This window comes from Endocarpon pusillum (genome assembly GCF_000464535.1).
Source record: "Endocarpon pusillum Z07020 unplaced genomic scaffold C699287, whole genome shotgun sequence".
NCBI lineage: Eukaryota > Fungi > Ascomycota > Eurotiomycetes > Verrucariales > Verrucariaceae > Endocarpon > Endocarpon pusillum.
Window position 1 is genome coordinate 3,860 of NW_006913509.1, and position 12,292 is coordinate 16,151.

At 42.2% G+C, this 12,292-nt stretch overlaps 2 protein-coding genes across 2 annotated transcripts; one reads left to right on the forward strand and one right to left on the reverse strand.

Moving 5' to 3' along the window:
- Positions 1-4,334: 4,334 nt before the first annotated feature.
- EPUS_09341 (uncharacterized protein) lies at positions 4,335-6,151 on the reverse strand (the record flags this gene model as incomplete). The annotated part of the gene is made up of 3 exons (XM_007787811.1): positions 4,335-4,603; positions 4,702-5,377; positions 5,441-6,151. The coding sequence occupies 3 exons, from the start codon at positions 6,149-6,151 to the stop codon at positions 4,335-4,337; spliced, it is 1,656 nt and encodes a 551-aa protein (XP_007786001.1).
- Positions 6,152-7,192: 1,041 nt separating this feature from the next.
- On the forward strand, positions 7,193-9,000 carry EPUS_09342 (uncharacterized protein; the record flags this gene model as incomplete). The annotated part of the gene is made up of 6 exons (XM_007787812.1): positions 7,193-7,356; positions 7,413-7,486; positions 7,552-7,881; positions 7,937-8,148; positions 8,225-8,274; positions 8,331-9,000. The coding sequence occupies 6 exons, from the start codon at positions 7,193-7,195 to the stop codon at positions 8,998-9,000; spliced, it is 1,500 nt and encodes a 499-aa protein (XP_007786002.1).
- Between the last annotated feature and the right edge of the window lie 3,292 nt (positions 9,001-12,292).

Here is a 12,292-nt window from a genome sequence, read left to right on the forward strand (position 1 = left end):
TGAGCACTCATGAGCAATGATCAGAGGTGATCAGGATGATCAACTCTGAGCACGGATCTCCTACTCTATATAAGCATGCTCATTTCCTAGATAGTTTTATAGTCTTCGTAGTCAACTCATGTTATCAACTTACACCTAAGTTTAAGACATACTTGTATCTGTTATTGCACCCCCTGTTCTACCTAACTAACCACTTAGACCTAGCTTCCAGTTAAGACTTGTCTTAGCTAGTTGAGCCCTAACACTTACTAGAGTAGCTTAGCTAAAAGTAATTATACTAGCTAATCTTTAATCCAGTATTAATATTATTCTAACTAAGCTATAGTAATAAGGAATGTAAGAACAAAGCCATCTTAACACAGAAGGAAGCTAAGATATAAGAGAGAACTTAAATACTATTAGATTTAATAAGGATAAAAGTAGCTACTATAAAGAATATTAAGAGCCTTAATATTATAGCAAAAGTTATTAAAGAGAACTAGGAGAGCCTGACCTTAATAAAGGTATATTAGCTAGTTATAACAGGATTAAGTAAGAATAACTTGTGTATATACTTGCTTTACTAAATTCACTTATAAATAATTATAACACATCTAGATTAAGCAAAAACGTATGCTTTAATAACTAGGCTATATTAGTAGCCTTATTAAAGTAATAATATAGTACGTTATATTACTAACTATTATAAATACTATTAATCTTATAAGCTACATAATAAGATACCTAGCCTTTTATATTTTTTACTTGTCTTTTTTCAACTATAAAATAACCTCTTAATAGATTTCTATATACCTAGTACTATTAATAATAGATATAACACTATTTTTGTGATAATAAATTAGTTAAGTAAAAGATATATTTACTTACTAACAAAGAAAATAATTATTATAACTATTATAGCTAACCTCTTTTATAAGTATATATAGTAATTCAAAGGATGCCTAAAGACTATTACTAGTAATAAGGGACTATAATTTATTAGTGCCTTTTTTAATAAGCTATCTTGCCTTTATTGTATTAAGCTTAAGCTATTAATATTAATATAACCTTAGACAGACGGCTAAATAGAAATTATTAATTAGATTATTAATATAAGACTCTAACTATTTGTAAATTACTTTCAAGATAACTAGGCTTATTTTTTACTAGTACTAGATGTTGCAAGAACAGCTCTAGTTCATAAATTCACAAGATTAATATCTTACATAATTAAGTACGGCTAAGAACCCTGTCTGGATTTCGACTAGATATAGATAAGTAATAGCTTACGCCAGAATGTACAAGAAAGAGCTACTTAAGAGCAGGTAAGGAAGCACTTATATTATATTAATAAGGCAGTAAACTAGGCTAGAATAAATATAACCTTAGCTTAGGCTTAGCATTTGTCAAGCTAATAAGAAATATTACTTACCTAATTTCTATCTAGGAGACTTTGTATTTATTACTATAAGAAGCTATAGAGAATAGATAGACCCTTTGACAAGCTAAACTATCCTATCACAGGCCCCTTCTATATTTTAGAAATAATAAGTTACTCCTATAAGCTAGAGCTTTTATCCTTCTATTATATCTCGCTATTATTATATATAGATCAACTATATAAGGCAGATAATAATCCTCTCTTTAGCTAGGTTTCTACTCTGCTTCTTATAGTTAAAGTTAATAAAGATCTTGAGTAAGAGATTAAGAAGATTCTATTATTAAGAATTAGTAGAGGTCAACTAGAGTACAAAATATAATAGCAAGGATAAGACCCTAATAATATATAGTACTTTGCTAGCAACCTACAAAACGCTCCTCTAGCATTACAAGCTTATTACAACGCGTACCCATAGGAAGCTGGTCTACTTAAGCGACTCCAGCACTAGCTTAACAGCGCTCTAAGAGATAAGTCACTGCCTCCTCGAAGTTTTTGGCAGCAAACGCCTTGTTGCCTTCGGCCTTGAGAGCGTCGGCCATAGTATTTGCGATGTTGACTTTGAGTACAGCGGTAGAACGAATTGAGCAAGTTTCAGGCTCGTTTTCCGAGTGTTGTGTATCTTCCTATTAACTTAGACACTACTTGGTGAACCCGGAGAACTTTTGCGCTGATCATGTTTCTCTATCTCTATTAATATTGTCTTCTCTACTACTATTATTATTGCTGCTTATCTGCTAGCTTGTCTGTTATTATTATAACTACTTATTATATTCTTTACGTCGTCCCTTTAATTAATATATCAGGTTTTACTGCGATTAATAAGATATTAGATAAGGAAGACAAAGCTATGCCCCCTCTGACTGCTAACAACGCTGCCGCCATGGCTGCTAGCGCCTTTAAAAAGACTGCCGCTATAGCTAATAGCGCCCTTGACCTTGATCTTAACCCTATTACTAAGGAATCTCAAACCACTATAGCCCTTACCTCTACTACGCTAATTAAGTCTAATACAGAACTCTCTTAAGCTACTATTGCGAGCAAGAGTAAAGGTGTGCTAACTAATAAGAAACCCTCAACTAAGTAAAGGGTACAATATAGTGAGGTAAAGGAGTTTAAGAAGCTAGAATTATGCTATAAGAATAATAAGGCTATCCTAGACGACCTTAAGACTATGATTAACAAGATCAATTATAGAGTTAGGCATAAAATAAAGCCTGTATATAAAAAAATAATAATAAAACTCTGTATATAATGCTAGCGCGTTATAGAAGTGAAACAAGCCAACATTGTGGCTGCTAAGAATAAGCTTAAGCAAGAAGTACTAGCGCTAAGAGAGGAGCGTAAACAGCTATAAAAAGAACTAGCTAACACTAAGTATAATCTTGCTATGGCATAATCAAACGCTGCGTCTACGCCTCCCACTTCTATAACTACGCCTACGAAGTCAAAGCGTTCCGCAAAGAAGGCAGAGCTATCTATTACCTGGCCTGAGAACGCCACACGTCAGGATACGTCAGTGCCTATAGCATCAGTGGCGGTTGTGGCCCCCTTTGATACGATCATAGAGGCCGGCGTTGATGCTGTCGTGTCAGAACAACGTCAGAGATTAGAGGACTGGGTAAAGGTTGCTGTGGGAAGAGATAGGCCTCACTACCAGTAGATACTGGTAACTGTGTAGCAGGAGGATATGTTAGGTCAGTGTGCTGTGCTATTGTTGTGCTGTTGCTCTGCTGCTGTTCTGCTGTTGTTTTCTCATCAGACATAAGGGCATGTTGAGTCTTCTAGAGGGGGGGGTGATGTCACGGCTGTCATGCTTGTCAGCCGCTAGCGCTAGGGCCGCCGGGTATTGATTGGCACTACGCGTTAGTAAGGGGCATGCTCGCTATATAGGAGCGACCCCAGTGCCATCCTCGTCGGCTCTGCAGTCTTAGGATAGCACTCAACATGGGCTGAAGATCTCGCGCACTCGTCGCCTGCTTCCAACGTGACACGTGACAGTACCCGCAGTAAACGTCACAATCGACTCAAACAGACTAAGGAGCAATTAGGCATTAAATAGGAGGCTAATACTCCAGAATCGCCTGATCTTAACCCTATTAAGACTATTTGGAGGACAATAAAGCAGCGGCTTAAGAATCAAGGCCTTATTCTTGATCCTGCAGAATTACAACGTGCTATCAAAGAGGAATGGGATAAAATTACTCTGGATGAGATCAATAAGGTAATTTCTACAATGCCAGATAGAGTAACTGCCCTAAATGAGCGGAATGGGTTGCCTATACCCTATTGAATAGATAGAATAGATAGTGGTTGAGCGAGAACTATCATTATTTTTGGCACGTGCCATCGGGCCCGGAATGCATGGGCTTGCTCGAGCGTGCGGTGCCTTTGCGCATTAGAAGTATTGTCTCACCTGGGTTCCTTGCATTTGAAGGTCGAGTCAGCCCGGCGGAATGCTGGTTGGGCGAGTTCGGGTAGATCAAGACAAGCGGGTACGTCCCGATCAAACAGATTGTCTCCTAGCCAACTGTTTAAAGCCAACGGCCACTCTACAGCAGTTACAGCGCAAAAAAGTAAAGGAAATAACATGCAACGATTTCATTAAGGCTTGGAAAAACCTAAGGTGTACCCATCATCTAGTATGGCTTTTGTCTAACAATATTGCCTTGTAATCAGTACTGACTGATAATATAAATACTTCTGTTTAAAGCCCTTGCTAAAGCTATACTAAGCTTCCTAATATTATGCTATATGTATTAGGCTATACTCCGTACAGCCAATTTGTACGTATATCTCCGCACGCTATCCCCCCTTCCTAGATAGAACAACTTGCTTTCTACATCTCCTCCTGCAGATTGTTACACAACATTCAATTGTGCGCATAGGTACACTTTAATTGATCTATGAGACTTATCTATTCTATCTTAAATCCGCCGGGAACCAACGTCGTAAAAATGCCCTCTGGATCATACACCTTCCTCACTCTTTTCAAGAACGCGACATTTTCCTGTCCATATCCGGCAACGGGGTGCTGGTCATACGCAGCATAGTTGGCGTACTTGAAGCTGTGGTACAGACCCCTTGCCTTGGCTGCCGTCACGGACTGGTCCAGTACATTTTTTATGCCACGGACGACGACGGGGTCGTCCGTCGAGTGGGACCATTCCCAGCCGAAGGAGCATACTGGGGTTGGCTGGGAGTCAGCATAGCTTCGCTTTTGGATTGGAGGAATGCTACAACAGCTTGCTGAGGAACGCCCAAAGAGAGATATGCGTACTCACCCATCAAAGGCGCATCCTCCGGCTCCAAACCCATGATATTTCCGCCCCTTTTCTGACTTTGCTGAAGGAAATTCACAGTCAAGGGCTGGAAACCCATCATCGGCGCAAACCTCTCATCCTCACTCAACCCCTCTGCTAGCGTCGCTTCAATTTCCTCCATATAGATCTCGATGATGCGCCGCTGCAGCTCCGTGTCGGCCTTGAAGGTCGCCGTCGTAAATCTACTCCGCATACCCGGCGGCTCCGACTGATCGAGCTCTTCAGCCAGATCCGATAACATCGTTACGCGCGCTGTGCTCGCGATCTTGGCCCTCACAAACGGCTCTCCTATTTCAAAAGCGCGGAAGATGGGTGGGAAGGCGGTACCGGCTGCATTGTAGAGGCCGGCTGCGTATGCATAATTGCCAGCCCTATAGCCCTGGCCGACAAACAGCGAGGCATGCGGCTCCGACGGCGCGGCATGGGCGAAGTCTGTAAAAGTCTTAGTGAGTGCAGCCGCCATATCCGCAGTATGCGACCAGATGTGCAAGCCACCCCACAAGGGCCCTTGGGCATAAGTGTCAACGTCGAAGCGTGTCACGACGCCAAAGTTGTTAACCCCGCCACGGAGCGCGCGGTACAGGTCGGCGTGGTAGTCCGCCGAGACTTGGATGATACTAGTGTTTGCCAGCACAACCTTGGGACAATCGTTAGAGCGCTGGTTCTGGGACTATAGCATTGGGGGAAGAGGGACTCCTACCTCATAGTTCTTGACGTTGTCGCAGGCCCAGCCGTGCAAGCCGGAGAAGTGACTTAAACCTCCTCCCAACGTTAGTCCACCCACACCAACATTGGTCAGCCTTCCACCCACGACGGTGCGGTTCGTCTTTTCTAGCCCTGCGTACACCTTCCCCCACGTGAGGCCGGCGCCCAATCTCGCTACATTTCCCTCCTCGACAATTTCAATGCCGTCCAGACCGGCAAGGTCTAGCGTGATGCCTCCGGGACTGTTGCTGGCGCCGGGAATATCCGAGTGCCCGCCGCCGCGGATGGCCAAGGGGCACCGGGATGATTGCGAGACCGACACCAGCGTCGCGACATCCTGGGCGCTGTGTGCGCGGACGTAGCATGCGGACTGGATGCTGGATTGCTGCTGCGCCCAATAGAATGGCTTGGAGGGCGAGAAGGAGGCTAGATCATCAGTATGGGTGAAAACGGGCTGCTGTTCGAAAACCGCCAGATATTCGCGCTCTACGTTCTCATTGAGCCTTGTTACTGTGGCTACTGATGATGGGAGCAGATCGGAGAGGGTATTACACTTTCGGAAGATAAGCTGATACGCGAGAACAGATTGAGTATGAAGGAGACACACCGCTTCCGCACAGGCGCTATAATCAGGTGTAACGGTCGCAATGATACGGGCAACCCTCGCGGACAGCCCGAGGATTGGCAATAGCCAGCTGTTGTACATGGTTTCAAGTTCTTCTTGAGAAGTGATAGTTTGGAAAATCCACAAGGATAATGTATCAAACACGCGAGGGACAGCCGTATCCTAGCAGCAGACAAAAGTTAAGGGCTTATCTTGACGGTAGCGTGGTCTTAGAGGCTGGAAATGATGAAGGCGAAGACAATAGCTATGTCATGGTGAGGCAGTGCGCTTGTACGTACTGCGAAGTAATAGGACACACCACCTCACCGCAGGCAATGGCAATGGCAATGGCAATGGCAAGTGAATGCTGCCAGAGTCCTGAACTAGCAGTATAGATCAATCGGTTTATCTGGCCGAGGGCGTGCCGTAGTGGAAAAAGGCAGTGGAGATGCGCATCTTGTGCGGTTAGCTTAGGACGAAGACAGGATTCCCTAACCTCTCCGCTGGTGTGACAACTTACAGGTCATCCCTGTCCGCCAAACTGAAGCACAGAGATGCAGATGCATCCTCCCGGTAAAAGCCCGTCCAATGAATACCCATGCCCATCGCAACACGAGCATTACTTACGAAGGGCATGGTGGGTCTTGGCATTCAGGAGTCTGGACTGAGTAGTATTCAACTAGAACTCAGTTGTATTACTTACTAGTACTAGGAATATAGCGCGCAGGAATCGGCTGCTACTGACTCCGCACAGGCGAGAGAAAAAGATAATCCTGCTTTTCGGCAGTACTCGCCATGCAGATACTCGAGCTAAGAGGTCCTATCTGCCTCCATGCTAAGGTGGCATGCACAAAAGCAAGAAAGGAAGATCCTCCCTGTTCCGTATATGTGAGGGCTGAGACATGGAGCGGCTAGGACGTTGGGAGTCGAATGCTCGCGGTGGATCCCAAGTCAGTGTGATCGAGACTGGGCCGACTTGCGTGAAAGGATTTGGCTACTCTAGTCTCGCTGATACAGTGTCTTGCAGGTTGTCGTTGTCACGTCATGTCGAGTCCCCGTCTCAGATATACCCCAAATTCCTCCTTCTTTCTCCTTTCTCGTCTTTGAACCACTTGCCTAATTTGGCCATTACACTGGACCACAATGTCGCTTTTCGGTCCAACAGACAATGGCCTCAAGCCGTTTGTGACAGTGTTGTCTGCTGTCGGCCTTGTCGTCTTTTACTTGATATACCTCGTGGTATATCGTTTGTTTCTCAGCCCGATATCCAAGTTCCCCGGTCCGAAACTTGCAGCATTAACATACTGGTATCAATACGCTCCTCCACCTGGGCCATCGCCAGCCTGGAACTGACTGCGTGCAGGTACGAATTTTGGTATGATGTTGTCGCCGAGCCAGAATATACCTTCAAGATTGGACGGCTGCACAAGCAATACGGTATCGTGCAATCGCTTCATTGAATCTCTGCGTTTCCCCAAACTTTTCCCTGATGAAAAGGCCAGGATCAATTCTCCGTATTAACCCGGACGAGATCCACATCTCAGCACCCGACTTCTACGACACCATCTACGCGGGCAGCGGGAGGAAGCGCGACAAGTGGGACTGGATCGTGAAGTCCTTCGGCGTTGATGAGAGCCTGATAGGCACGCTCCCCCATGATGACCATCGCATACGACGAGCCTCGTTGGCGCTGTATTTTTCTAAGCAGAGCGTCCGGGCGCTGCAGCCCTTGGTCGACCGGAACATGGCTTTATTGATGAAGCATTTCCGCGAGTTCCAACAAACGGGCGAGCCTTTGACCTTGAATGCCACCTTTGCTGCTCTGACGAACGGTATGACCAACGTTGCGCACGAGTGAAATGTAAACTGTAGCTCATACGCATCCAGATATCGTCATGGACTACGCTTTTGGAAGAAGCGAGCATCGTCTCAAGGCGCCAGATTTCGATCCTTCCTTCATGAACGCCATGCTGCAGGGTGGAAAGGCCGGGCATGTGATGAAGCACTTTCCATGGCTCATGGACGCCTTGCGCAAACTACCTGACTCGATGCTGCTCAAGCTGAGCCCAGCCATCGGTGCGTACGCAAAGCTCCAGACGGTAAGATCAGGGCGCAGAAGATGGTCTTTGCCTCCGATGACCGACCATATACGCTAATATATCCTAAATGAAACAGAGCATCAAGCAGCAAGTTGCGGAGATTCAACACGCCCACAAGGCCTCGGCGTATGACCAGACGCGCCGCACCAGCTTCCACGAGATCCTCAACAGCAAGCTGTCAGATTACGACAAGTCCACCGACCGTCTGTGGCAGGAGGGCGCCTCGGCGTCTCCGCCTATTTCACCCTCGCTACGCCCTCCATCCTGCAAGCCTTGAAAGCCGAACTCTCCGCTGCGATTCCGGACCCCTCAGCACCGCTGAACCTCCTCACCCTCGAGCAGCTCCCCTACCTCACCGGCGTCGTACAGGAAGGCGTGCGGCTCTCACATGCCATCTCGCACCGCCTGCACCGCATCTGCCCGGACGAGACGTTGGTCTTCAACGACGGCCATCGCGAGTGGCGCATCCCGCCCGGCACTCCGCTCAGCATGACGAGCAACCTCGTGCACCATGACGAGGCTATCTTCCCGGACTCGCGCGCTTTCCGGCCGGAACGCTGGATCGAACAGCCGCGCCTCGACCGCTACCTGGTGTCATTTGGCAAGGGTGGCAGGGCGTGCTTGGGTATCAATCTCGCATACGCAGAGCTGTATCTCACACTGGCCGGCCTTTTTCGTGTATACGGAACAGCGGAGGTGCAGGGCGTGGATGATATAGGTCTTCTGGAGCTGTTTGAGACGACGGCGGCGGACTTGGTTATTACGAGTGATGAGGTGGCGCCAGTGATGCCGGAGGATTCAAAGGGGTTGAGGGTGAAGGTTTATGCAAGCGCCAAGGCTGGGCTAGAGTAAGTAATAAGCACATTGCGTTTTGTTCTGGGACAATTTTCGAAGTACAGGTAGGCTACAAGCTTTAAACATGAGAAATCTGCCAACGACATATCATGAAGTACGAAGTGTTAGAGGATGTAGCAAATAGCGTACGGAGATACCAATTGAATTGATTGAGTTGCTCCTATCAAGAGGAGCATTTGCTCACACTAATAGCTATAGAAGCGCATTACTGCAACAGCTCAGAAACAGCATTTGGCGTTCAATTCGTATAACAATGCTCACTGCCATAAATAACAGGGCGTAAAAGTTACAAGAGCGTTTCGTGCGTTTCGCATGCGGGGACCCCTGTATCATCCTGCTAATACGTAACAGATACGTATCGTATGCGCAGGGATTCTGACACTCCCTCTCAGGGAGCATTGTAGCATTCTGAATTACCCGTTTGGGACTCTGTATAGAGTAACAGAAGGTGAGCTTTGTTTCGTCAGCAAGAGCCTCAATAAAGCCTAGAAAAAACCCTGTGGGAGAAAATAGGAAAGAGCGTCTCTTTTTGCTGTGCAAGTGCCATAGTCGTACGAGGTCTAGGGATTACCCTTTTCAGATTCTAAATAGCTGGCTTGGTGTTAAGCTGCAGCAGTTCTATGAACTGATTGAATTTGACTCTCAGAAGTGGCTTTGTGAGGCCGTCAGCGGCCATATCCTTCGTCGGAAGATGCTTCAGCTGGATAAGTCCTTCTTCTACTAGCTCTCTTTGATAGTGGTACGCTATAGCAATGTGCTTGAGCCTGCTATAGTACTCCGGATTTCGTACAGTTGCTTAAGCGCCTTAATTGTCCGCAAATAGCGTTATTAAAGTACTATAAGGGATAGAGAGTTCTGTCAAAAAGTAACTAATATAGATTATATGCTTTATAGCATTAAATTAGCTAATATATTCTGCTTCTGTACTAGAGGTTATAGTTACTGTTTGACACTTTAAGAACCAAATAATTAGCGTGCTAGCAAGGTATCCTACGTAGCTAGAGGTTGATTTCATTCTATCTTACAGAGTAAGGCCCGCAAAGTCTGAATCTGTATAAAAGATAGGCTCTGAATTCCTTATTCTAGAGAATTTAAGGCTATAGCTAAGTGTTCTATAAATATATTAAAGGACCCCCTTAGCTATACCTATATAGATAGCCTTTGGCCTAGCTAGAAATTAATTTAATAGCGATACAAAATACGCTAGATCAGGCTAAGTACCTTATATTCTATACGTGAGGCTTCTAATAATTAATTAATACTTAAGCTTATTATTTAGAGGTAGCAGATTATCATCATTTGTATCTATAGAGATTTAAGTGCTATCTTATATAAGCATAGATTACAGATTTGCGTTATCTATATTAAAATAATGTAGAACCTTCTCAAAATAGCTCTTCTAAGATAAGGTAATAGAGTCACTATTCTGTATAATCTAAATACTAAGATAGTCTTCTACAGAGCTTATATCCTTAATCTTATAATGTTCTCTAAACTTGTGCTTAAATTTAGTTATAACTTCTAAAGTTTAATCTATTATTAATAGATTACTTACATAGATAGCTATAATTAGGTCATCTTTATAAAAGATAAAATGCTTATAAATTATTTACTTAAATCTAAATTCTTTAAGTGTTAAATAAAGTATTCTAGTCTAAATTTGTAGAGCTTATTTAAGGCTATAAAGGCTCTTCTTAAGGAGGCTACAGAAGGGCTCTTTTGACCCTCTTAGAAGTATAGTATTTAAAGGCAATTTAATATAGATTTCGTAATCTATTTTGCTATATAGAAATGCTATATTAATGTTAAGGCTTTCTATACTAAAGCCCTTAAGTATAGCAAGTGCTATAAGCGTTTAATATAAATCTGCTTGTGTTATAGCAGTAAAGGCCTCTTAATAGTTAATTCTTTTTACTTGTTTAAAGCCTTTAATTACTTATCTAGCTTTATATTATCTGTTACACTTATATATATAGATATATCTGCCACAGAGTATCTTCTGATTAGTAAGTACCTTAGTTTTAGGTAGAACTTGCTATATTTTATTGCTTTCTAAAGCGTATAGCTCTTTATCTGATACAGCTATTTATTCTTAGTAGTTAGCATATTATTTTGCCTCCTTATATAACCTAGAAGCGTCTAACAAAGCTAGTATTAACGCTAATAAAATGTGTATAAAGGGGATTTTGTTAAGGGATATTTGATTCTTATAAAGCTTTTATAAAGGTCTTAAATGTCTTCTTAAATAATATATTAGCTTAGAGATCCCTGCTTAATCTATCCTTAGATTTATAAGTTAAAACTCTATATCCTTCGCTTTATAAGATCTTGATTCGCTTTTAATACTAGTATAGTTATTTATAAGATTATTAATATCTATAAAGATAAGGGTTTAATCTATATAAAAGGCATATTAAAGATTCTTATTAGATTCAAGTCTTAAAATTATAGTTTTAGAGCTTAATTCACTAGCGTTTATTTTATTATCTCTGTTTCTATATATATTCTAAGCCATTTCAGCTTTTATAGATGTTATAGAAGTTGTTTAAGCATTCATAGATATTATAGAAGTTCCCTCAGGCTATTCAGATGCCTTATATAGTTCCTTAATATATCTAGTATTAGATTTATTAATTTTAACATTTCTTACCTAGATAATTTTATTTATTTAAGGGTCCTAAATTCAATATTAATTTGTTTCTTTATAACCTATAAGCCGCCTTATAGTTATAACGCTTTATAACTTATATTTTCTAACCTCTTTAGGGATTAATACCGTTGTTTTAGAGTCAATAGCTCTTAGATAAGTAAGGTAAGGCTTCCTATTATACAGGATTTCATAGGGGGTCTTATTTAAGAGTCTATAAGGCTAAATTATACGGAAATAGGTTATTATTATAGTAATTTTATATTATAGCTTATATAGCAGATTAGTTTCTGTTAGAATGCTTTAGATATAGATTAGAATATCTTAATTTATATGTTTAACTATTCTATTTTAATTATAAGTATAGGCTATAGAGTATTATACCTTTATGTTATAGTATTTCGAGGTATTATTCATCTTAATAAATTCTCTACTATTATTTATATAGATCCTCTTAAGTATAACTCCTAAGATTTGTTTCTTAATTAAGGCAAGCCACTTAGGCTATATAGCTTTAATAGACTTCTTATAGAGACTATAAGACCATGTATATTAACAGTAATTATCTATAATTATAAGGAGATATAGAAATTTATTATTAAGAAAGGGCATAAGCATCTTTATTAGATCTAAATAGACTAT